The sequence below is a fragment of the Stegostoma tigrinum genome, chromosome 14, assembly GCF_030684315.1.
Source record: "Stegostoma tigrinum isolate sSteTig4 chromosome 14, sSteTig4.hap1, whole genome shotgun sequence".
Classification (NCBI taxonomy): domain Eukaryota; kingdom Metazoa; phylum Chordata; class Chondrichthyes; order Orectolobiformes; family Stegostomatidae; genus Stegostoma; species Stegostoma tigrinum.
Window position 1 is genome coordinate 4906656 of NC_081367.1, and position 26780 is coordinate 4933435.

General features: G+C 49.8%; 1 protein-coding gene across 6 annotated transcripts in view; it reads right to left on the reverse strand.

The window, feature by feature from the left end:
• farp2 (FERM, RhoGEF and pleckstrin domain protein 2) overlaps positions 1-20794 on the reverse strand; it is a 145670-nt gene extending 124876 nt beyond the window's left edge. For 2 of the 6 annotated variants that reach the window (XM_059650946.1, XM_059650944.1), the window contains exons 1-2: positions 19732-19944; positions 19356-19577 (exon numbers count right to left, since the gene is read on the reverse strand). In XM_059650946.1, the coding sequence (XP_059506929.1) occupies positions 19356-19550 (195 nt within the window). In that variant the 5' untranslated portion in view covers positions 19551-19577; positions 19732-19944. Of the gene's footprint in view, positions 1-19355; positions 19578-19731; positions 19952-19995 lie in introns of those variants that run through there. The other 4 variants (XM_059650943.1, XM_059650945.1, XM_059650942.1 and 1 more) reach the window with 4 other exon arrangements.
• Between the last annotated feature and the right edge of the window lie 5986 nt (positions 20795-26780).

Genomic DNA, 26780 nt, shown 5'->3' on the forward strand with positions numbered 1-26780 from the left:
GATGATAATACATCAGCTCTTGGCATATTGTACATTTCTTTTTCCCTATCGCTATTCCGTTCGTCCTGAAAGACTGAATGCATTGTTCATCAATCTCTCCTGTTTTCTACTCTATCACAGACTTTTGTTCTTTGCCCCACCCACTCATTGACTAAAACCTTGACTTTCGTCAGAGCCAGGGCAAGTTTCAATTGAAAGCATTAACTCTTTCTCTCTCCACAGGTACTGCCAAGTTTGCTGACTTTTTCCGCATTTTCAGACTTTAAAACTTTCAGACAGTAGCATTTTGCTTATTAATCAGTGCTTGATTCAAACATAGAAATATTCATACAGAGATCAGTTCTGAAAGACAATAGATTATTTTGCAAGTATTTTTCGTTTTCAGGGCCATAAACTGAAATAGTAGCCGGGCTGAATAACTGAAAAAAAATGAAAGTTTTGCAACATATTGGGTATTGTTCAGCTGTGCTAAAGAATGTCGCTTTTGGGATGCAAAAAATAGGGAACATGAGATTGAACTGCACCAAAAATCTTGCAAGTTAAAAAAGTTCTACCTGCCAACGACTGATTAGTTGAGCTGCAGGTAAATAAAAGTTCCAAAGTAGCAGACAGTAAAAAACATCCAGAGCCTACTGACAGGCAACATCCTCTCTCTCGTTGTCCATGCTGGGAAAAGACTGAAAACCACTAAGACTTAGTGTTTTTTTTTCCTCTCTTGTACAAAATCTTCTAAGTATTCGATCAACCACTGAATCAAAGGATGACCATTTGGAGACTTGCTCACTGAGCCGGTGTGCTTGATTGCAGACATTTTGTCACCCTGCAAGGTAACATAGTCAGTATGTCATCTAGCATGGTGGTGAAATATCTGTAATCAAATACACCTGCTCGGAAAGCAAGTCTGCAACCTCATCCACGACCTGAACTACAAATCTTCTCAAAAACTTTAAATGACCAATCACCAGACAGACAACAGCATTTAATCACTAGAGAAATCAGAACTGTAAAAGATGAAGGACTTCCCATTTTGTAGTCTGGACTTTAGGTCCTTGAATTTTGCTTCCCGTGCGTGCTTGCGTATATTTGGAGGTTTAACAAGATCCAGCGTAAGTTGCTCTTGTTAAAGTCTTGTGGGTTACAATAAAAGTTATTAATGTTACTGAAGGAACCAGGTGTGAATTATTTTTGTCCCAAGTGACAGGGTGACAACTTGATTACTCTTGTGGTCTCATTAGATTTTATACGTTTTGCAACAGCTTGTGAAACAGTGGGACATGATTATTGGCGCACTCCCCGCACCCCCCCCCCCCCCCCCAGTAACTTGTGCCAACACCCCACCTACAGAATTTAACTCTCTTTACTCATCAAAACCAGACTGAACTTTTCTCAAAGCATTCATCATCATTCATTAAGGTGCAGTTTCTCTACAAAGTCATCAAAGTCTTGTAGCAGAGGCCAAATTCATACTAATGTCATGTAAAAACATCTACTAAACGGTAAATTTCAAGGCAGCCTCATGCATGAATTCGGGACACAAGCACAACCTTTCATCCAAGTCGTCACAAGACCCTTCCACTGCAACACATGACATGATATTCTGGGAGTCAGAACACGTGTGCTGTTGTGCATTTGAAATTTTGTTCCCAACAGCTGGAACATCAACCAAAAATGCCTGGGTTAAAAAGCAATTAAGAAGGCGAATGCTAGAAACTACAACTGTTTTCTAAATCAAACAGTGTTGAAACATCTGTACTGTGGTGTTCTACTCAAAATAAGCCTTTTACATTCAACTTGCTCACAGCTTCTATCCCCTTTAAAAAAGGGAACGAGAAAACCTGCACAAGTGATGAAAATCAAACTGTAGATGTTGGAGGAAAATGACTCAAAGTTCACTTTTCAAGATGGATGGGGGGGGGGGGGGGGTCGGAAAGAACACACCTTACAAAATTAGACTAACCTGCCTCTCAGTACAGCTACATCATCAACAGGTAAAATGGAGCTCATCTGGTGAAAATACAGATCATTGTACACGCAGTACTCAGCTATTTAAAATTATTCCTCCAGTAGCATGGTTAAACAGCTTTGAACATTAATCCCCATACACACATGCAAAGCACCGTTTTCCTATTAAACACAATTTAAATCATTGACAGTGCAATATGAAGTCATGCCAAAAATCACCAAACATTTAAGAAGTTTATTAATTGGGGAACAAAAAGCAGGATAATCCAACTGTTCCTGCAACACAACATAATTATAGCACAACTACATATTAGTACCTACAGAAACCAAACAGACAGCTTGCAAGCGTATGTGTACACACAGGAGCACTCTGTCCTTGTTAATGCAAAGAAAACTGCTCAGTTCAGGTACAATTGTCAGGCTAGGCAGCACAAAGAACCTCACAAACTCTACACATCTCAACAGTCCAATGGGACACAGGCTACTACCCGGAAAAAACGTGGTTTTTCAGTCATGCACCATTATGCATCACGCAAATAGACACATCTCAAAGTCTGCAGTATGCAGGGTGTCTATAAAGCACACTCAGCTGGATCTCAAAGTGCTGGTATTTATCTCACATCACTAATGTATCAGCTTTGGGTATGCAAACATGTAACAGTGGTCAGTTACCCTTTATTGAAGCATGTAAGTTTGCCAAAGCCTGCTGCCACTATTTGTTTGCAGAATTTCCAAACTGAAGACATTTACAGCTGCAAGCCCTACCAATGTTGGTAGAAGTACTATATAACCATTATACCATGTAAGCAGTAATGATTCCAGCCATGCTGTTCTGAATCATTTGACCACAATTATGGAGATCTTTGCAGAGGAGCTGGCCTGACCATGAATACCATGACTCCGTAACCCCAGGAAATCCCAAAGGTCCTTATTCCCTGTTCTCCAATAAAGACAGCCAACACCCAACTAGTTCAATGACCTACAGCAGCATGAAACATTGACACAGCTTTTTCTGCACAAGGAACAGAAAACTGCACATATCCTACACAAAAAATAAAAGCAATATAAAGCAGGGCCTCAATAATTTTGACACAACTAGAGGCAAAAATCACAATCTGTAACACGAGATTATTGGTTCAAAAAAGTAAAACTTGGATTTATAAAACTCCTTACAACACCTCAAGATGTTTCAAACCACTTCACCCTTCAAACTCATTTCAGTGGCTGCATTCACATCTCTGAAAGAAAATACAATCAACTTTGCTGCTTGGGAGATTGAATGTAGCACAAACTGTTTCCGTGATGCCGATTGGCAGATAAATACTGGCCAGCGCAGCAGGCAGAATTCATCTGCTCTTCTTCAAAATACTGCCATAAGATCCATTACATCTGCCTGAGAGGTAACAACAGAGTCACCAATCTAGCCGACACCACCTCCAACTGCACAGCACGCACTCAGTACGATACTGCATACTACTGCCCAGATTACATGCTCAAGTCTCCACAGTGAGCTTTGAATCTACAATGTTGTCTTAAATGCAAGAATTACCCCTCTGAGCTATGGCTGATACCGTGTTGACATAAAAGCAGGAAACAGTGGACACTTTCATCAAGTCAGGCAACATGCGTAAAGAATACTCAGTCATTGGCTCTAATATGATATGATAAGGAAAGTGACAAAGAAAGCAAGATGGCAGGACAGAAATTTCATAGCAAAGGAAATTTACAGAGCACACTGCACAAACTTAGGAAGCTGAGATACAACAATCAGTCAAATGCTGAACAAGAACAGAAATCAGAACATTTGCTAATCATTGTAAAACTCCTGAATTAAACAACCCATACAATTCATGCACAAGATTCTAACATCACCACAGAATTGTTATGATGCAGAAGGGGGCCATTCAGCCAGCACAGTTTCTTTAAATGAGTTTAATTATCCAATGCCAATCTCCTGTCTTTTTCTCAATGCCTTTGCACAGAATCCCTAGCCAATAATCTCCTGAATACTTATGAACCTGTTTCCACCATTTTTTCCAAGTAGTACATTCCATATCCTAACTACTCACTGTATGAAAAAGATTTTTCTCACATCACCCTTGCTTCTTTTGCAATTACTTTAAAGCTGCACCCTCCTGCTGTTGTGCCTTTTGCAAGCAGGGAATTAATGCTTTTCTTTTCTAAATTTATATATGATGAGCAATTCTCTCTTGGTGAAGGTGTCATTGCCTAACAATTATGTGGAGAAGATGTTATTAGTCATTTATCAGCCTGAATGTCGACGAAGTCTTGCTGTACACAAATACGGTCAGGATATTCCCTAATGATTGCAGTGCTCAATACCATTCGCTAATCCTCAGACGTGAAAGAAATCTGTCCACACCATCCCTTCATTCCACTATCGGTGGTTGGCCCTACAAATATCCAAGACCCAAGTCTTTCTTCCTGATCACTTCCATGTATCTGTCTCCTCCTTTAAGATTCTTCGGAAAAGCTCTTTGACTAAGCTTTTAGTCACTTGTCCCAATGTCTCCCAAAAGGGCAAGATGTCAAATGGTTCATGTGAAACTCCTTGGAAATGTTTTACTATGTCAAAAGTGCCATGTAAAGCAAGTTTATTTATTGCAATGAATGAAGACAGATACCAAGGCATGTTAAGAGTTAATCTCAACAATGCAAAAAATTCTGAAAATTTCAAGCAAATGATTCATTTCAGTGTGTTTTTTACAATAGTTCTGAACCAGATGCTTGAATGAACAATCACAAAAGCTAGCCTCCCACTGCTTTCTCACAAACTCCAGAAGCTTAGCTGTTAAAGAATATACAATGAAAACATTAATCCCAAATCTCAAGGCTATTATCAATAAAGGCATCAAAGTACCACAAATGCCCAAATCATTGAACACGGCAGTCATTTTCTACTACCAATTTAAGATTTCAGTTTTATTTTGATTCTATTGTCAAAAAGTCAGGAATTGAACTCCAAAAACAAGCTAAACTCAGGAAATTGAAAGAAAAATCAGGACAAAAACAAAGAAACATTTTTTTGTTTGGAACACCAGAAAAATTCAGATGAGGTATGAGAGTTAAAAAACTACACGCCCACAGGAACACTGTTTATATATATCCAGTCAAGTCTTACTACATGCTATCACTAATTGAGAGGATTGTAAACATGAAACTACTTTTTTGCAATAGAATTATTGCCACAATTTAGAAATCTGGCAGCCAATTTGTTTAAAGCAAACTGTAATGAGATAAATGATGTCTAATCAATGACTGCTTCATTAATTGGAGATATCTGGAATGCAGCAAATCAAGCAATAACGTATGCATACAGTGCACGTATGACTACATTGTTAAAGTACCACAAGGCTTCAGAAAAACATCATAAAACAAAGCATGGCACCAAGTCACATTCATAGACAGCAGTCTAGGCCCGAAACATCAGCTTTTGTGGTCTTAAGATGCTGCGTGGCCTGCCGTGTTCATCCTGCTTCACACTTTGTTATGCTTGATCAAATAACTTTGTTTTAAGAAAGGTCTCAAAGAGAGAAAGGGAGAGGGTCAGAGGAGGTACAAGAAGGAATTCCAAGACCTACAGCCCAGATAAATATTGATGGAAAATTAAAATCAGAGATGCTCATGACAGCAGGGCTAAAAATGATGCAATTATTTCCAAAAAAGGGGTATGGAGCCATAGCAGAACAGATATAGGGAGGGGTACAGCCACAAAGGGATTTGAAAGAAAGGCTTAGAACTTTACATTAAGGCTGTTGCTTAACCAGAAGCCAATGTATGTCATCAAGCATCAGGATAAGAGGTTGAAAGGATCTGGTGCAAGTAAGAGCACAGGCAGCAGGTTTTCAATGGCCTTAAATTTATAGCGGGTTGAATGTCAGGGAGCAACAGGAATGGGTTGAAACATTGAGTTGAAGTGAAACAAACAGATTTGGATTTCATTGGAAAATGAGCACAACAGTGGCAAGTGAAGGGATGTTACATAAGTGGAACTAGGTGGCCTCCACGATAGCACAGTTACAGGGTCGACTCAGACCCAAGACTGTCTGATTTAGTTGCATTGCCAGGGAGAGGAATGGAATCTATGACTACGAAATGGAGATTTGAACAGGGAGAGAAGACAGTGGCTTCAACTTTTGAAATATTTAACTGGAGAAATTTCTGTTCATTGTATACTGGATGAACCTTTATAAAATTAGCTATTTCATTTAGAATGAACATCAGAGGGGAAGCTTTCTTAGAAAAATAATTCTAATTTGCTACTAAATGATAACTCTTACATTTTCTGCTTTTCCCTTTTTACATTCACAATCCATTATTTCTCTTTTTAAAATGGGTGTTGAGCGAATTTGAGCAGATGAATTCAAGTCACACTGTTCTTTTTTCTTCCTTTAGGAATGTTAATTATCATTTAAATCTCAAATGATAAGAATATGTACTGTTTGCCTCATTGTTCAGATATCTTGTTCAGCTCCAGATATCTTTTAGCTCTCATATCATTCTTATTAGCTTGCATTTACAGAAAGATCCAGTCTATTATTACTCTTATCTGATTTGTACCAGAAAGAGGCCCATTCCCATCCCTTCCGCCCCAGCATTAATATAGAGTCATTATGACAGAATCAAGATTGCATTATAGCAGAGTCCAGGAAGAACCCTTTGGTTATCGTGTGTGGCAGGAAGCAATCCAAAAGCAATTGGCAGCAGATTGAGGCTCTGATTGCTCATGCATCTCCAAAGCATAGTTTCGCTTAAAGCTACATAGCACTTTCTTTTACTCTGTTCTCAAAACCATTCCATGCCAATACTTATAGGGAATAAAGAAAGTACACTGAACAAGAACTTGGCAGCAACTCTACATTACATATCACATGGTGTGGCTCAGCAGCCTGACAGTATTTGAACCATTTACTGCAGAAGAGGACAGCGAGCTGAAAAGGCATATGATTGACTGGTCTGTTTGCGCTCAGGGCCTTTTCCATCTATCTGAGCTTTACATTTCTGTTCAACTCTTCCAATTTCCCTCGATGTGGTAAATGATAAATAGAGCGCCAAGAGTGATTCACACCCACCAGTCATTCCTTTAAAACCAGCGAAATATCTTTGTAGTGTAGTCATCATTGCAGTGTGGCAGATGTAGCTACCAATTCACAAACAGCAAACGTCCACAAACAGCAGTGTGATAGTGACAGAGATGCCAGTTAATGGGTAACATTAAACAGGATACCAGAATTCCCGTGCTCTTCAAAATAACAAGAGATCTTTTCAGCCCACCTTTCGGGACAGGCAGGTTCTTGGTTTAACATCTCACCGAAGGATGAGGTGTTTGACAGCGTAGCACTTCCACTGCAGTATCAAATTAGAATGTGACTCAAATCTGCAACCTTATGAATCAAAAGGCGAGTTCACTACCAACTGAGCCACTGCTGAGAGATGAGGGAGGTTATTGGGAGACTTTAAAACACAAGTAATGTAGTATGCAAAAGGGTGCTGCAAAAAGAACTTCAAAAGTGTCAGCACAGGGTGACCAATTGCTCCATGGTGGGCAATGGCACCGGACGTTTCCATGCATTTCAACAGGTGTGCTGATACTGTGCCTTTAAGAGATGAATTCTATCCTGTTTCTCTTACAGACAACTGTTATCACTGCGCTGCCAAAACATCTCGTCCATGCTGGCATTTGGTAAATGGCTTGGAGTTCGCTATAGGATTTTTTTTAAAAAGACAAAAGAATCATGAATGGGTAGGGTTAGGTTCACACAGACTAAAAATAAAAACTTTAGTTTTGCTTTCAGTCAATGGAGTAAGTTTTTGCTGGATACAACAACTGAACGCTTTAGTTTTCTACTGCTTGACTGAAGTCTTAGTCCTTTCAAATCGAAAGGGGAAAATTGTTTCCTTTAGCGTTTGTTTCTTCTGGGCTGGAGACGAACTGCACATGAGAATGATAATTGATACTGAATTGCCTTTGCCAAGGGTGTGTTTATGGCACGCTACTTATATTAGAATAGCCGACAATGTGGTTAAATAATACTTTATTCTATTGAAATACTTAACAAGATAAAGTTATGCCCTTTTTTATTGTATTTTAACTGGGTTGTAAGAATAAACTGTGTTTTGACTGAAGCTTAGTGGTGGACCAGTTGAATCATATCTGGAATACAGCACCCCACTCTTGCCTTTTACAAAATCTAGAAGTTAGGATCTAGTCTATCTCCATAATATACTTGGTGGGGGTGGGGGTGGGGGTGGGGGTGGGGGTGGGGGGGTGGGTCCAGTCTGATCCATAACACAAGACTTCAGACATCTAGTGTGAACTTGTTGTAAGATTTACAAATAAGGACAGGTCAACAATGATAGGTTAGCATTGTTGCATGAGGGATAGTTTGCAGGCAATAAAATTGAGTGATTTGGTGAACTCAAGATCACAGCAGAAGATCCTTGGCAGCACTCATGTCATGGTAGGAATAATATTATGCCTTGCAGACGCAAAAAAGATAGAAAGAGGGTATCATTATAGAAGTGAACCCTCAAAGAACAGGTACAAAACTGAAACTAGTGGTGAGGTACTGTAATTGGTCACCACCAAATTGATTAATCTTGATGACATTAAGTATAAAAATAACTCCAGCTCATTTGCAACATTGCTTAGGCTGCCACACAGCACATCAACAATCACGGAGTCAAGGATGGTCACAGACAGTTAAAAGTTAGGTAAACATCAGCATGTGCACAGGAGCTAAACGCATGTCCACACCTAACATCACAGAAAAGCAACAATGAAGTGAGGAGTGAGAAGAAGCCAAGGACTGAAGCACAATGGTCAATTGTTCAGGACAAGGAAAAGTATTATGGCAGAGGAGATGCATTACTAGGAAATGAATAGGATCACAAGAGGGTAATGCTAAAGGATGAAGAATGGAAGAGAGGTTATGGAAGATGATGGAGTGGATAGCAACACTTAAGGCCACAAAGAGGTTGAGAAATAGTGCCAACATTACGAATACATCACTGGGATACTTTGACCTAAAGTAGCCTTCTGTTTACAATAGGTTAGAAATGAGCCGGAAGGGATCAGACACATTAGTCTTTTCTTAATGCTTTCTAAATCCTTAAAACAAAATGATCAACAAAGAACAGCACAGAAGCTTTTTTTTCAAATTACAATGAGACAGCTCTCAAAAAATCAGACAGGCACTTCGACAGAAGTCACAACCAATGACCCTCTACCACCCATCCCCCATCAATTCAAATTTATGGAAATCAATTTGTAAGGCTACTCGAACTAAGCAAGAAATAGGTCTGAAGGGTGATGGCATAGACTACAACAGGCCAGGTGACTTCTACGTGTGCTGTATAACTCCATAACTGTATTGCATCATTATATCTTACCAGGATTTGCTGCCACAACTGGCTTACAATTTCCACTGTTAGCCACAAAACCTCTCTCTACGGGCTAGTAATACCAAAAATCACATTGAACGAGATGAAAATACGCAAGAAGACAGATCACAGAATACCTGGAACCGTTCCCATAACACAATTAGATCATGACTGATCTGGATCTTAACTCCACCTACCCCACCATTACCCTGTAACCTTCAACATCTTATCCAATAAATATCAAATGTCTTTTGGTAGGGAAAGGGTAGAGTTCCAGATTTACACTACCCTTTGCGTGAATAAGTGTTTCTGGACCCCTCAACAGTCTAACACCACCTTGAACATTATTCCATCCACTTCCCTTGTAAGGACTTCAGCATCAGAGGAAATTCTCTCTCACTACGCTACCAAATCCTTTAATCATTCTAAAATCCTTAATTAGATAACATTAATCTCCTATACTCCAGGAAACACAAGTTTACTCCATGCAAGCTGACCTTATAGTTTAAGTCACCAAGGCAACTGTTATTTTGGTGAGTCTGCACTCACTTCCACATAAGGCTGATACATTCTCCCAAAAGTTTAATGTCCAGGACTAAATGCAGTGCTCTAAATGGTGTCCAGCTGGAAATCTATACAGGTTCAAATGAACTTCCACCACTTTGCGTTCAACAAGGCCAAAACTCCATTAGTCTTTTTTTTAAATTGTATAGTCCTTGCTTTAAATCATCTCACTTACAGCTGTTTCATTTTAAAGTTGTCTAGTCTTCAGGGTCTTCCTCTGCGATGCGCATCTCCATTTTTGTTGGCAGCACAGTTGAAATGGATCAGTACTGTTGAGAGATTTGTCTGCAAATTCGAGCATCAGATTAGCCCTGCCCTCCACCTCACTACAAAGGGCCTCAAGTACCACTTACTCACTGCTCCCACATCCAGAAACTGGGAACAGTTTATATTTCAGCAGCATAAAGGGCCCCTGGGGGCTGGCGGCCCATCGTGAAACGTAACCCCAGTTTATACATTCATTTTTATGGAGAAATTGGATTTCATTTTGTATTCTGTTTTGCTTAAAAGTGCACTTTTATAAAATACAACTTGGATGTTAATGGAGAAAATGCTGGGTTTGTTTTTTTTTAAGCAATTTGTGTGCAAAAATCTGGAAACATCTAGCATTCCTTGCTTCTCACCATTTAGAGAACACTAATCTTTCTTGTAGCAAGGTGGACATGGCAGTCAGATTATCACAGACCAACCATACCTTTGATAACTACTATACCCCCAACAGGCAGATTTTCAATATCAACCATCCAGAGATAGAAAGGATAACAAGGGTCAGCCATTCACTATCTAGAGGTTGGCTTGAGATGCTTTGCATAAGCTTAGGGCCTCAGTCTGCTGTATAGTAACTTTAGAAGTAAGGAATCACAGGGTACAGTTTGCATAGCATGTACGGAGGCATCTGAATATGGGAAATGCAGTATTATCTCATGATGCAAAAATACGCAAACCTCCTTCCCAAAAGGCCTAGATGACATATAAAGAATTGCACTCTGTCTGAAAAATGATTACCACCATCAGGTCTTTGCATGGATAGCAGGATTAATTAAAAACATACTACTACTAATACAACACACACTGGGGAATCAGAGACAGGTTCAACCAGTCCAAAAAAATAACTACACCCACACAAGTTCCATTCCTCTCTGCCAGATACACGCCGAGTAGATTGCAGCTATAGTAAGCCCCACCTAACCTTGCACACGGACAAGTATCATGGAAGCTGAGATAGCATACTAGCCATTGCAGACAGAAGATATTGAACATCACCTCCAGACAAATGAATAACTATAAAATGTACAGTACCATTGCCACTTTAAACAGGCCACTGGCAAAGCATGAGGAATTCATTTCCTGCTGGAATACCTACTCTAATGCCAAATACAAGTTTTGATCTTTCTAAAAATGTGAAGGATAAGCACCAAATGAACACAATTTCCAAAAGGCAATTAACAATGACAGGGACTGAGCGACTCTGAGGAAAGTGCTCCCTGCAGTGATACTATAAAGAGCAGACAAATTTATTGCAAACAAATGCCAACCACACTGCAGTGTAACACTCTAATCACTTTCTGAAAAAGCATTAGAACACTGAATGGACATTTTTTTAATATAATGCTTTCCGGCTAAACATTTTACAGTGTCACAGTGTACAATACAAAAGTGCATGATGAAACCACACACAGATTTTCATTATCACACTCCCCAGACAAAGATCATATTTTGCAATACTGGAAACAGAACAGAAGTTCAGATTTTTAAATATTCTTCAGTTAGATGATGCTGGGCAGACTCCAAGTACTCATTCCCACATCTTCCACCCTCTCCTGAAAGCTTTTATGGAGACAGAACTTTTTTTTTAAAACTATAAAACTGCCCTTTTCATCTTCTTCACCTTTATTCTCCAAAGCTTTCTAGACTCAAGAAGTGCTCCTTTAGATTTGGGAAATTGTGCACATCCTTCTTAACACAGCTACGAGGAGGAAAACCAGGAGTTTTAGGCCTAACATGTGTTGGCAGGAAGTGGTTAAAGCCGAGAATGAAGGATAGTGTAAGTGAACACAAACTCTCGACTAATCGGGGAGTTTTGATTACAGAAAAAGTAGTAATCAGTACAGAGTAGGTAAAGGGTAGGTCACACCTGAAAAATCCAACTGAATATTTTTGAAGAGATGATGATTGTCTCTGTATCTTAGTTACATGGAACTCCATACAGACTAATAACTGAAGAGAATTCATAGAACTCAAAGCAAATTACTGACTTATTTTGGAAGTAAGTTGAATGTCAGGACACAGGAGCGGGGATAATGGACAAGCGGTCTCTAATTTGCACAATGAGAGTGTTGGCATCTGGCAATGTTCTGTTGTGAAGCCTTAACCGTATTTGTTGATAAATTGGGTGATTGATAGAAAGCCACATATCCAAATTTACCTGACATTGCAACATTAAGTAACATCTTAAGCACTAGAGGTGGAAGCATAACATTGGAGATATCAATGAATTACTTGAATGGGCAAAACTGCAGCAAATAGATGTTAATGTAAGCAAACGCTAGGTCATCCATTCTGAACCAATAAAAGATGGAAGAAGTCTTTACACAGTAAAAGCTAGAAAACAGACATCCAATTAGACTTGGGGTGGGGGGGGGCGGGGGGGGAGTTCACGTACAAAGATCATTAAGCTATCATGAACAAGAAAATTACGGAAAATATTGAAAAGAGCGAATGAACCTGTGTGTTTGGGAATTATAATGTTACTGCACACCTTTCAATGCAAACAGACTGCTCAATCATCAAGCAAATATTCCTCAGTAGCAATTCTTAGATCTATGAATTTGCGGAGACATAGAAAAGTGGAATGCATACGGTGCAGAAAGAGACTATTCAACACTAAACAGCATCCCAAATAAACTCAGACCCTTATCCTATCCCCGTAACGCTGCATTTTTCCCATGGCTCATCCACCTAGCCTACACATCCCTGGACACTATGGGCAATTTTGCACAGCCAGTCCACCCAACCTGCGCATCTTTGGACTGTGGTTGGAAACCAGGGCATCTGACAGAAACACATGCAGACACAGGGAGAATGTACAAACTCCACAAAGATATTCACCCAAGGCTGGATTCAAATCAAATCTCCCTGGCACTGTGTGGCAGTGGTACTAACCATGAGCACCCTACCACTCTAAGAAATAATCCTAAATTAGTTCTCAGAATTACTTTCACGTGTGTATACAGACAAATGCAGGGTTCAATCTCCATTGTGCACATAGAACACATTACACTGGTGAAAAATAAGGGCTCATGGTCTAAAATCAGGGGTTTAATTGATTGTCTCAGCATAGCTTTGCACTATAGTGCAGCACTGAGGCAGGCATCCTTGGAAAATGTTAATCAGGGAGGTGGAGCTGGTTTTAAGAGTACATTAAAAGATGCCATATCATTTGGGGGGGACAAAGGTAGTTCTCCTAGTCTCCTACCAGCTTTCCTCCCTAAACCAGTGTCATTTACTCCACAGGGTTTCAACAGTACCTTCATCCTGCTGTTCACAACTTCAAGCTGTCCATCAAGGTCAATGGTTATTATAAATCCTCTGCCTAGACAATACCACACAGAACGTAGCATGCCACCATCATACTGAACTATGCTCTGGGACATTTCAAAAAAATAAATAAATCAAAAATATCCCAAGCAACAATTTAACAAGTTCTTCACCTCACTTTTTCCAGGACGCTGCTACTACAAGTCAGCAATATTACAATGTGAAGAAAGCCCTGCTTGCTGTACTATCAGACTTTGACACCTGATGTAAAAATGTTGGCTGCTAAGTAGTGTATCATTACTGCTGCATGAGGTGGTAGCCTCAGACATGAGAGATTTCAACCAGACAAAGTGATGCGCCTTCCAAATTACCCAAAGCTTTTTTTAAATCCATAAACAGTTGGAAAGTATCATTCCTATTTCCCGCTCACATCATTTCTTCAGGGAAGACAATCAACAATTATTAATTCTCCCCACAGTCAACCCACAATCTGTTCACTACCAGATCAGCCTCTGTACCACTGAGATTTCCAGAGAACATTAATCAGGGATTAAACATAAGATTTTACAGCTGCCTGATAGCACGAGAGACCTGGATTCAATTCCAGCTTTGGCTGACTGCGTGGAGTTTGCACATTCTCATGTCTCTCTGGGTTTCTGCTCAATGCTCCGGGTTTCCGCTCAATGCGCCGGGTTTCCCTCCACAGTCCAAAGACGTGCAGGTTAGCTACATTAAATGCAGGGTTACAGGGATAGGGTGGGTGGGCTGGTTCTGTTGGTATGCTCTTCAGGGGGTCATTGCAGACTCGATGGGCCAAATGGCCTCTTTCCACACCATAGGGATTCTGTGATGCTTTCTGGTCTGATGGTTGAGAGCCACATTAAGCAGTTTTTCCACATCCAACAAGCAATCAGGAGATTTCTGACGACAGTCCAGCTGAGTCTCAATTCTCTCAACTACAGCAAGGAACCAAGGGGTTGAAGGCTTATCCCAATTTTCCACAAGACCACAAGAAGTGAGTGACAGATGTCAAAAAGCCAGCTGCTAACAGTTACAATGAGCTCTAGGGAAGGAGAGATCCACTAAAGAGTCAACTAGAACATTAATATACCAAATCAGATAAGATTAAAGTAGAGATTATAATTATAATGTTACTGCACACCTTTCAATGCAAACAGACTGCTCAATCATCAAGCAAATACTCCTCAGTAGCAATTCTTAGATCTATGAATTTGCGGAGACATAGAAAAGTGGAATGCATACGGTGCAGAAAGAGACTATTCAACACTAAACAGCATCCCAAATAAACTCAGACCCTTATCCTATCCCTGTAACGCTGAGGCTGGGCTGGTGGCAGACCATGTTTAATTTATGGAAGAAAAGAGCATTATCAGCAGAGTTCGAACTGCTCGCTAACCTACAAATTTAACAAAAAACATTGGTCAGCTTAGTGTTATCAAGTATTTTGACATGCTGTGTATGACCATTTATGTTGAGTGGATCATCTCGACTACAGCCCCAGCAGCTAGTTTTAGGCCATCTGTACTTTGTCACACACCCTTCAAAATACAGTCCTAGCCTGTGAAAATTAAAGCTTTCAAAGTGAAGTTGGTCAGATGTTTTGGTCAATAAACCTTCTGCACAATGATTTTGGGCGCAGACAGAGCAGTAGTTTGGTTAGATAGATTGGTTCCTTGGCCAAAACACATGTTTACTAACTGGCCTGTATTTACTCAGATCATCACTCGCTCCTTTTAAACAACTGTACAAATATGTCAGTCCTCCAATCCTCTGGCAGCACTGCTGTAGCCAAAGGGGATTAAAATATTGTCAGAGCTTCAGATTCTTTCAACAACCTGTGCGCCTCTGGCAATTTATGCACTTCCAAAACTGTCAAAAACTTTTTATACTTTCTCTCTTATCATGCTCAATACATCAATTTTTCACATTCTCACTCCTTAACGACATTATCAGCATCAGTCCCCTTGTTTCTGAAAGCAACTGCCAAACACTCTTCAAGAACCTCACTCACAATCCACGTCTAAAGATAGGTCATGTTCTTAGTCCTTTATAGACCCTATCATTTTTTAGGATATCCTCTTGCGCATTGTGAGCTTGTGCAGGATAATTAGGAATGCTTCAGTTTTACCTACCAGTATTTTTCCATGTTCCCTTTACTGCTTCCCTAAGTTTCCCTTCTAATTTCACCACTGCCACTGTTCCAGGCTCTATGCAACATTAAACTACTACTATGTGACACAGCCTTCCCTTTTTAGCCTCATTTTACACTGCATGCAGTTTTGCATCTAGGAAACACAAGATTTGGCTGTCCCACCCTTGTACTTTTTGAAAACATGCTCATCCTGACACCTTTGAAACAAATTGTGAATGACTCCCATTGCTCGGTCACCAATTTACTCTGCAAGTAGCTGCTCCAGTCCACTTTTGTTAAAATCACTCCTTGGCACAGGATAAGTGGCCTTCTCCCAACTTAGAACTTTTACTCCTATTTTTTCCTTTTCTTTTTCCACAGCTATGCTAAATCTAGTGAATTATGATCAATACCATCAATAACTCCCCCGACGCATGGTCTGCCACCAGCCCAGCCTCAGTCCCCAAAACTAAAAATTCAGACAGGTGATGGGGTGGTGATGCATTCAAAATGTTTTTAGTCAGTGTAATTTAGGAATTCAAAACCCTGCATTTTTACTCCAAACACCACCCCTCTCTCTGCAACAATCTTAAGTAATAGAAACTAAGTGCTGGAGAAACTCAGCAGGTCTGGCTGCATCTGTGGGGAGAGAAACAGACTTAATAATTTGAATCCAGTGGAACTCTTGTTTGACTCTGTTCACAAATTTGGTGTCACATTGTGTAATTACAAAGTCTGATCTCACAATCAATCACCGAGATTACCTGTTTCCAGTTCTTAATAATGCCAGATTTTACCCGTTTTCCTGACATAAAAACTTCCATTTGTCATGTCTAGTCTCAACTTTCAAACGTACTCCAATCCAACCTCTTAACACTACCCTCCAACTTTGAAAATTCAAACATCTTAACTAGCTAGTCCCAGCCCCACGTATCACAATGGTGAAGAAACTCAGCAAGTCTGGCAGCGTCTGTGGAGAAAGAAAAACAGTTTCTGAAGAACAATCATACTAATTGAAAACATTAACTTTGCTTTTCTCTCTCTGCAGATGTTGCCAGAGTGTTTCTGCAGCATGTTGTATTCCAAACAGATTTCCAGGATCTGCAGTACCTCGCCTTGAGCCGATGCCCTTCATCCATGCTTGCTGACCTAATCCCAGTTTTCAGCTCCCTCCATCATCTTTTCTTTCCCCATCTCTGTAACCTCCTCCAGCTCTCAAACCTCAACCCAAAATGTCCACACTCCCCTAATTCAGGTTTCAAGTACCTCTGATTTCAAACTGTGCCAGTGGTAATGTCTTAAATCGCCTATGCTTCAAATTCTAGAGTATCTTCCTTATAGTTCTCTGTCTCACTTTCCTTCCTTAAAGCTCACCTAAACCTCCCTGACACCAAGCAATTAGACATCTAATCTAACATCTCCTCAGATGACTGAGTGTCAACTTTCTTTAATAATGATCCTGTAAAAGCAGCTTGAGGTATTACATTCCATGGAAGGTGCTATATAAATGTACATTGTTATTACTGCCATGTTGATTTGCATCTGTTCGAAATATACCTCCAAATTTACTCTCCCATCTCCCTACAACTTTTTGGATAACCATACTTCTATGTGTCAGTCTGCATCCTCAGCTCAACTATATTCCTAGCATTATGTACATACCATTAATGGAAACAAAACTCCTTCTTTAAAAGTAAAATATTGCGAATGTCGCAAATCTGAAAACAGAAAATACTGGAAACACTTGCAGTTCCAGCAGTGTTTGTGGAGGAAAATCTAAAGTTGTGTCTTTGAATCAAATATGACTCTTACTCAGGTTCACTAAGTCATATTTGGGCTTTTTTTGTCCCATGTCAAACGTTTTTGCCACATTTACCAAAATTCTATGAATTTTCTGCTTTGCACATTAAGTTTTGCTTCCTTCCCTGTCTGAAGCTGCCCACATTCCCTCTTTAACGTGCTTAAACATTATTTTATATCAGCTGAGTAAATATCAATATTAATACTAGTGGCCAATCTCCTGCAATCTCAAGTTCCGAGATAGCTGACACTGAAAGGTCAGGAACAATTTACCCAACCAAACATTTCTCAGGACTATAAAATTTAATCGACAAAACAGGACATGGGACAAAACAGGTCATCTAGATTACTTGGTAACATGCTCCACCACATCAAGGAACTAGAGCCTAAATGTCTTCAAGGTTTTTGAATGCATCGAATGGCGTCTTGGCTCAACCAAAATATTGCTCAGTGTTGTGATGACATTCTTCACAACATCTGTCCCAAGTTTTCCTTTCACCCATGGCACTTATTTTGAGAATCCCTGAAATAGTACTACAGCAAAAGATGACTGTCATTTCCTGTTGTATAGATTTCTAACAAACTCGCCTTTTTCCAAGTTGAAGAGGTCAATTACCAGACTATCCTCATAATTCAATTCTTCATCACTCAGTTGGACCTTGGAAGTCCACTGTGCACCCTAACCATGGCCAGAATGTCTTAATATCCCTCATTCTGTTAATCAACAAAACTAAAAAAAAAATACTCAAGCAGCAGTGACCCATAAAGGATCAGATCCAGCTGCACATTACTAAAAGGCTGTAATATAAATGCAGCTTACATGTGAAGTGATGAACTTAGTTAAGCTTTTGCAAGATTGGAACAAGCCATTCTGAATAATGAGACTTTGCAACTTCAGGAGAGTTACCTTGTAGCCATTGTGGAGGAGGAGGAGGAGGAGGAGCAGGAAGTATTGACATATGGAAATGAAATCTGCCAATGACAATGTAAAGGAGACCGAACTCTCAAATTTTAATGTGCTCACTAGATTTGCAACCGTATGCTCCTAAGCATATCCCAACACATCCTGTGCTAGATGTAACAGTGTAATGAAACATTCTAGTCACTTTGTTCTCTGCTCATCTGATCAATTAACAATTAATCGGTCACCTTTCTGCTTAATGTTTAACCAACAGAAGTTAGTTTCACACTTCTGAGTGCATTTCAAATTTAATTGACAATAGGTAAAGAACATACCACTGAACATACCACTTTTAGAACAAAATAATTAACTCACCTTATAAATGGAGATATAAATTAACAAATTTAGCTCTTAGATTAATTCCTAAAGCAAATAACAAATACAGTACCTCAGCCAGATCAAAATTAGGCCATTAACACCATCTTCGCAAGGAAGTTAGTGCAACTTGAATGATCTATTTGATTACAGGTATTTATTCAACTTCTCCTGCACTATCATTATGGTGTTGGCTTACATTAGTGAATTAGTTCCAAAGGATCACCTAACCAATTGTTGCAAATGTTTCTGATACTTCCATCTTTAGAATACTCACTGGGATAACAAACAACGTCACGCAAAACTTAACGCACAATCCAATCAAAGAAGTTATAATCAAGTGATCGAACAGGTCACTACAACAAAGGAGTAAATTGAAAACAAGATGTGGACCAAATGTGGCAGGCTGGGGGTACAGCAGGCAACTTGGATCACAAATCTTTCCAACACAGTAGTGCCCTAGTGTCATACCCATTATCACTGGGGGAGGCTGGTGATGGGCAGCTTGGATGGACCTTGGCTTTGTTGTACCTTGTAATTTCTAACCGCAGATAAAGGATGCCTCTTGAATATATGGGCAATGTTCCTATTATTCTTTCCAAAAATAAACTAAAAGTTAGCAAAACTACTCAATTTCCACTGCGAAAACAAAATTCTCACCTCAACTTCAATTTGTTCCTGTACACCATCCAGCAACTGGACCATTACTTGGATCCCTCTGCCCTGGGTTTTGAGAGACGATGCCAGAGAGAGGCTTTGCCCTGGCTCTAACGTACTGATCGCTGCATTTGTCTGTGTGCCAAGTCGAGCCCCTGGAGTCTGCAACACTCGATATGTTCCTTCCATCTCGCCCATTACGCACCAACAGGCAGCAGGTGTTATCTAGACAAGAGAAACTATCCAGTTTACACATTTGCCAGGTCATGGCTAAACTATGCACAAGTTACTTTGGTGCAAAACACCCTTTTGTTTAAAATTGATATTTGCCAATATCACATGTATATAGATTTAGGTTCCAGGATCTGTGTCAAGTTACCTAATCATTGCAGGAAAAGCAGTGGAGGTGTTAAAATCAAAGGCCACGCCAGGCAAAGAAATGCAGACGCTGGAAGGCTGAAACCGAAACAGAGTGATGGACAAACTCAGCAGGTCTAGCAGCATCTGTGAAAAGAAAGCAGATTCATTGTTTCAGGTCGAGTGACTCTTCTTCAGAACTTGGTCTGATGGCATCGAGATACTGCTGCAACAACCAAGAAACACCCAATAAATCCACGATTTGAAAAAAAAAACCTGCACTCACCCACTCAACTGCTGATGTCATCATCCGAACCCTCTGCATCCACTCTCACCAAATGTTTTATCCCAAAACCTTTCTGCTAACTTACAATCTCCAACTTCCTTTCTGAAACATAACCTACAGACCAATACCCTCACACAGCCTTTAAAAATTTTAAACACCAAACTTGCTTCACAGATTGTTTGTCGATGATAATAGACTCATGCATATGGAACATGAACAAAGTTCATAGTTTTACACAAAACAAGAGCTTTGGTCTCGTATTCACTGGTAAATCTACTGAAAATTTGATTTTCCGAGCCAACTATTCAGAATGTCTGTTTGCAGGGTACTTCTGAAACTCATGGGAAACACTTGTCACTGCGCTCCTGGCTAATTCTAAGATTACATTGAAGATTGGAGGCTTAAAATTAGATCAACAGCCATGACAACACTTCTTCCAAACCAGTCCAGCCTCTGTTTGATGTTCCATCTAAGACAAAGTAACTCAAGTTCAATACTTCACTGGGACTGGCCTGGCTTAGGAACCTGGAATTTTGACCTGAAATCCTGGAGTGGAACTCATGAAAGGGTGTTCAAGTTAAAAGTTCATACAATCTTGCCCTTTTAATCCCACCAAATCAAACCAACTTCAACACCTAGCACCACATTACACCACACTGCCAGCCATAACCCTGCCCACACCTCCTGGTCCGAATCCAGCAGTGTGTTTGAGTAATTAGTACTCTGAGAAATACAAGCAACCTTTAACCACACTGTTCTTTGTTCCCCTGAATTTATTTTCACTATCCTTTAAGTCTCAATGTTTCCACCCCAACCATCGTTACGCTTCTCCTCTCCCTCTGATCCACCCCTCACACCCCGAAACCCCGCTCCCCTACTCTTATGCCCCCGCAACCCATCCCCTGCAATCACCCTCTTCTCCTATCACCCCCATTCACCATCTCCCCCATCTCCTCACCCTGCCCCATCCCCGGTCCGTCCCCTCACCCTTCCCCCCGCCAGTCCCCACCGCCTCCCCCTAACCCCCGCCAGTCCCCTCCCCCTCCCCCACCGCCAGTCCCCACCCCCCCGCCAGTCCCCCGCCCCTGTCCCCTCCCGTCCCTCCCCCCGTCCCCCCCCGCCAGTCCCCCGCCCCTGTCCCCTCCAGTCCCTCCCCCCGTCCCGTCCCCCCCCGCCAGTCCCCTCCCGTCCTCCCCCGTCCCGTCCCCCCCCGCCAGTCCCCTCCCGTCCCTCCCCCCGTCCCGTCCCCCCCCGCCAGTCCCCCGCCCCTGTCCCCTCCCGTCCCTCCCCCCGTCCCGTCCCCCCCCGCCAGTCCCCCGCCCCTGTCCCCTCCCGTCCCTCCCCCCGTCCCCCCCCCCGTCCCGTCCCCCCCCGCCAGTCCCCCGCCCCTGTCCCCTCCCGTCCCGTCCCCCCCCGCCAGTCCCCCGCCCCTGTCCCCTCCCGTCCCGTCCCCCCCCGCCAGTCCCCCGCCCCTGTCCCCTCCCGTCCCGTCCCCCCCCGCCAGTCCCCCGCCCCTGTCCCCTCCCGTCCCGTCCCCCCCCCGCCAGTCCCCCGCCCCTGTCCCCTCCCGTCCCGTCCCCCCCCCGCCAGTCCCCCGCCCCCTGTCCCCTCCCGTCCCTCCCCCCGTCCCGGCCCCCCCCGCCCCCGGCCCCCCCCGCCCCCGTCCCCCCCCCCCGCGTCTCTCTCCCCCCCCGCCCCCGTCTCCCCCCCCCCCGTCTCTCCCCCCCCGTTCCCCCCGTTCCCCTCCCCCCCCGTTCCCCCCGTCCTCCCCCCCCGTCCTCCCCCCCCGCCCCCCGTCCTCCCCCCCCCGTCTCTCCCCCCCCCGTTCCCCCCGTCCTCCCCCGTTCCTCCCCCCCCCGTTCCCCCCGTCCTCCCCCCCCGTTCCCCCGTCCTCCCCCCCCCCGTTCCCCCCGTCCTCCCCCCCCCCGTTCCCCCCGTCCTCCCCCCCCCCGTTCCCCCCGTCCTCCCCCCCCCCGTTCCCCCCGTCCTCCCCGTCCTCCCCCCCCGTTCCCCTCCCCCCCCCGTCCTCCCCCGCCGTTCCCCCCGTTCCCCTCCCTCCCCCCCGTTCCCCTCCCCCCCCCGGTTCCCCCGTCCTCCACCCCCCGTTCCCCCGTCCTCCCCCCCCCGTTCCCCTCCCCCCCGTTCCCCCCTCCCCCCGTTCCCCCCCTCCCCTCCCCCCCCCGTTCCCCCGTCCTCCCCCCCCCGTTCCCCCCGTCCTCCCCCCCGTTCCCCCCGTCCTCCCCCCCGTTCCCCTCCCCCCCCCCGTTCCCCCCGTCCTCCCCCCCGTTCCCCCCGTCCTCCCCCCCCGTTCCCCTCCCCCCCCGTTCCCCCCGTCCTCCCCCCCCCTTTCCCCCCGTCCTCCCCCCCGTCCTCCCCCCCGTTCCCCTCCCCCCCCCGTTCCCCCCGTCCTCCCCCCCGTCCTCCCCGTCCCCCTCCCCCCCCCTCTCCGCCGTCCCCCCCCTCCGCCGCCCCCCCCCCTCCGCCGTCCCCGTCCCCCCCCCCCCTCTCCGCCGTCCCCCCCCCCTCTCCGCCGTCCCCCCCCCCCTCTCCGCCGTCCCCCCCCCCTCCGCCGTCCCCGTCCCCCCCCTCTCCGCCGTCTCCCCCCCCCCTCCGCCGTCTCCCCCCCCCCCTCTCCGCCGTCTCCCCCCCCCCCCTCTCCGCCGTCTCCCCCCCCCCCCTCTCCGCCGTCTCCCCCCCCCCCTCTCCGCCGTTCCCCCCCCCCCCTCTCCGCCGTTCTCCCCCCCCCCCTCCGCCGTCCCCCCCCCTCTCCGCCGTCCCCCCCCCTCTCCGCCGTCCCCGTCCCCCCCCGTCCCCGTCCCCCCCCTCTCCGCCGTCCCCCCCTCCCCGCCGTCCCCGTCCCCCCCCTCTCCGCCGTCCCCCCCCCCCTCTCCGCCGTCCCCCCCCCTCCGCCGTCCCCCCCCCCCTCTCCGCCGTCTCCCCCCCCCCTCTCCGCCGTCCCCCCCCCCTCTCCGCCGTCCCCGTCCCCCCCCTCTCCGCCGTCCCCCCCCTCTCCGCCGTCCCCCCCCTCCGCCGTCCCCGTCCCCCCCCTCTCCCTCTCCGCCGTCCCCCCCCTCCGCCCCGTCCCCCCCCTCCGCCGTCCCCGTCCCCCCCCTCTCCGCCGTCCCCGTCCCCCCCCTCTCCGCCGTCCCCGTCCCCCCCCTCTCCGCCCCCCCCCTCTCCGCCGTCCCCGTCCCCCCCCTCTCCGCCGTCCCCCCCCCCTCTCCGCCGTCCCCCCCCCTCCGCCGTCCCCCCCCTCTCCGCCGTCCCCCCCCCCCTCTCCGCCGTCTCCCCCCCCCCCCCGCCGTCTCCCCCCCCCCTCTCCGCCGTCTCCCCCCCCCCCTCCGCCGTCTCCCCCCCCCCTCTCCGCCGTCTCCCCCCCCCCTCTCCGCCGTCTCCCCCCCCCACCTCCGCCGTCCCCCCCCCCTCCGCCGTCCCCCCCCCCCTCCGCCGTCCCCGTCCCCCCCCCTCCGCCGTCCCCCCCCTCCGCCCCGTCCCCCCCCTCCGCCGTCCCCGTGCCCCCCCTCTCCGCCGTCCCCGTCCCCCCCCTCTCCGCCGTCCCCCCCTCTCCGCCGTCCCCCCCCCTCCGCCGTCCCCCCCCCCTCTCCGCCGTCTCCCCCCCCCCTCCGCCGTCCCCCCCCCTCTCCGCCGTCCCCGTCCCCCCCCTCTCCGCCGTCCCCGTCCCCCCCCTCTCCCTCTCCGCCGTCCCCCCCCTCCGCCCCGTCCCCCCCCTCCGCCGTCCCCGTCCCCCCCCTCTCCGCCGTCCCCGTCCCCCCCCTCTCCGCCGTCCCCCCCCTCTCCGCCGTCCCCCCCCTCTCCGCCGTCCCCCCCCCTCCGCCGTCCCCCCCCCCTCTCCGCCGTTCCGCCCCCCCTCCGCCGTCCCCGTCCCCCCCCCTCTCCGCCGTCCCCCCCCTCTCCGCCGTCCCCCCCCCTCTCCGCCGTCCCCGTCCCCCCCCTCTCCGCCGTCCCCCCCCCTCTCCGCCGTCCCCGTCCCCCCCCCTCCGCCGTCCCCCCCACCTCTCCGCCGTTCCCCGTCCCCCCCCTCTCCGCCGTTCCCCGTCCCCCCCCTCTCCGCCGTCCCCGTCCCCCCCCTCTCCGCCGTCCCCGTCCCCCCCCTCTCCGCCGTCCCCCCCCTCTCCGCCGTCCCCGTCCCCCCCCCTCTCCGCCGTCCCCCCCCTCTCCGCCGTCCCCGTCCCCCCCCGCCTCCGCCGTCCCCCCCCCCCTCCGCCGTCCCCCGTCCCCCCCCTCTCCGCCGTCCCCCGTCCCCCCCCTCTCCGCCGTTCCCCGTCCCCCCCCTCTCCGCCGTCCCCCCCCCTCTCCGCCGTCCCCCCCCCTCTCCGCCGTCCCCCCCCCCTCTCCGCCGTCCCCCCCCCCTCTCCGCCGTCCCCCCCCCTCTCCGCCGTCCCCCCCCCCCTCCGCCGTCCCCCCCCCCTCCGCCGTCCCCGTCCCCCCCCTCTCCCTCTCCGCCGTCCCCCCCTCCGCCCCGTCCCCCCCCTCCGCCGTCCCCCTCCCCCCCCTCTCCGCCGTCCCCGTCCCCCCCCTCTCCGCCGTCCCCGTCCCCCCCCTCTCCGCCGTCCCCCCCCCCTCCGCCGTCCCCCCCCCTCTCCGCCGTTCCCCGTCCCCCCCCTCTCCGCCGTCCCCCCCCCCTCTCCGCCGTTCCCCGTCCCCCCCCTCTCCGCCGGTCCCCGTCCCCCCCCTCTCCGCCGTCCCCCCACCCTGCCGTCGCCGTCCCCCCCCCCTCTCCGCCGTCCCCCCCCCCCTCTCCGCCGTCCCCACCCCCTCTCCGCCGTCCCCACCCCCTCTCCGCCGTCCCCCCCCCCCTCTCCGCCGTCGTCCCCCCTCTCCGCCGTCCCCCCCCCCCCCTCTCCGCCGTCCCCACCCCCCTCTCCGCCGTCCCCCCCCCCCTCTCCGCCGTCCCGCCGTCCCCCCCCCCCCGCCGTCCCCCCCCCCCTCTCCGCCGTCCCGCCGTCCCCCCCCCCCCCCGCCGTCCCCCCCCCCCTCCGCCGTCCCCCCCCCCCTCTCCGCCGTCCCCCGTCCCCCGCCGTCCCCCGTCCCCCCGCCGTCCCCCGTGTCCCCCCCCCCTCCGCCGTCTCCCCCCCCCCATCTCCGCCGTCCCCCGTCCCCCCCCGCCTCTCCGCCGTCCCCCGTCCCCCCCCATCCCCCCCCCCGCCGTCCCCCCCCGTCCCCCCCCCTCCGCCGTCCCCCCCCCCTCTCCGCCGTCCCCCCCCCCTCTCCGCCGTCCCCCGTCCCCCCGCCGTCCCCCGTGTCCCCCCCCCCCTCCGCCGTCTCCCCCCCCCCCCCGCCGTCCCCCCCCCCCTCTCCGCCGTCCCCCGTCCCCCCGCCGTCCCCCGTCCCCCCGCCGTCCCCCGTGTCCCCCCCCCCCTCCGCCGTCTCCCCCCCCCCCCCCGCCGTCCCCCGTCACCCCCCCCCCCCCGCCGTCTCCCCCCCCCCGCCGTCCCCGTCACCCCCCCCCCGCCGTCTCCCCCCCCCCCGCCGTCCCCCGTCACCCCCCCCCTCTCCGCCCCCCGTCCCCCCCCCCCTCTCCGCCCCCCGTCCCCCCCCCCCTCTCCGCCGTCCCCCGTCCCCCCCCCCCCTCTCCGCCGTCCCCCGTCCCCCCCCCCTCTCCGCCGTCCCCCGTCCCCCCCCCCCTCCGCCGTCCCCCGTCCCCCCCCCCCCTCTCCGCCGTCCCCCGTCCCCCCCCCCTCTCCGCCGTCCCCCGTCCCCCCCCCCTCTCCCCCGTCCCCCGTCCCCCCCCCCCTCCCCCGTCCCCCCCCCCCCTCTCCGCCGTCCCCCCCCCCCCTCCGCCGTCCCCCGTCCCCCCACCCCCTCTCCGCCGTCCCCCCACCCCCTCTCCGCCGTCTCCGCCGTCCCCCCCGTCCCCCCCCCCCCGCCGTCCCCCCCCCCCCGCCGTCCCCCCCCCCCCTCCGCCGTCCCCCCCCCCCCCTCTCCGCCGTCCCCCGTCCCCCCGCCGTCCCCCGTGTCCCCCCCCCCCTCCGCCGTCTCCCCCCCCCCCCGCCGTCCCCCGTCACCCCCCCCCCTCTCCGCCCCCGTCCCCCCCCCCCCCCTCTCCGCCGTCCCCCGTCCCCCCCCCCACCTCTCCGCCGTCCCCCGTCCCCCCCCCCCCCTCTCCGCCGTCCCCCGTCCCCCCCCCCCCCGCCGTCCCCCGTCCCCCCCCCCCCTCTCTCCGCCGTCCCCCGTCCCCCCCCCCCCTCTCCGCCGTCCCCCGTCCCCCCCCCCCCTCTCCGCCGTCCCCCGTCCCCCCCCCCCCTCTCCGCCGTCCCCCGTCCCCCCCCCCCCCTCTCCGCCGTCCCCCGTCCCCCCCCCCCCCTCTCCGCCGTCCCCCGTCCCCCCCCCCCCCTCTCCGCCGTCCCCCGTCCCCCCCCCCCCCTCTCCGCCGTCCCCCGTCCCCCCCCCCCCTCTCCGCCGTCCCCCGTCCCCCCCCCCCTCTCCCGCCGTCCCCCCCTCTCCGCCGTCCCCCGTCCCCCCCCCCCCTCTCCGCCGTCCCCCGTCCCCCCCCCCCCTCTCCGCCGTCCCCCCGCCGTCCCCCCCCCCCTCTCCGCTGTCCCCCGTCCCCCCGCCGTCCCCCGTGTCCCCCCCCCCTCCGCCGTCTCCCCCCCCCCCGCCGTCCCCCGTCACCCCCCCCCCCCTCCGCCGTCCCCCCCCCCTCTCCGCCGTCCCCCCCCCCTCTCCGCCGTCCCCCGTCCCCCGCCGTCCCCCCGCCCCTCTCCGCCGTCCCCCCCCCCCTCTCCGCCGTCCCCCGTCCCCCCGCCGTCCCCCGTGTCCCCCCC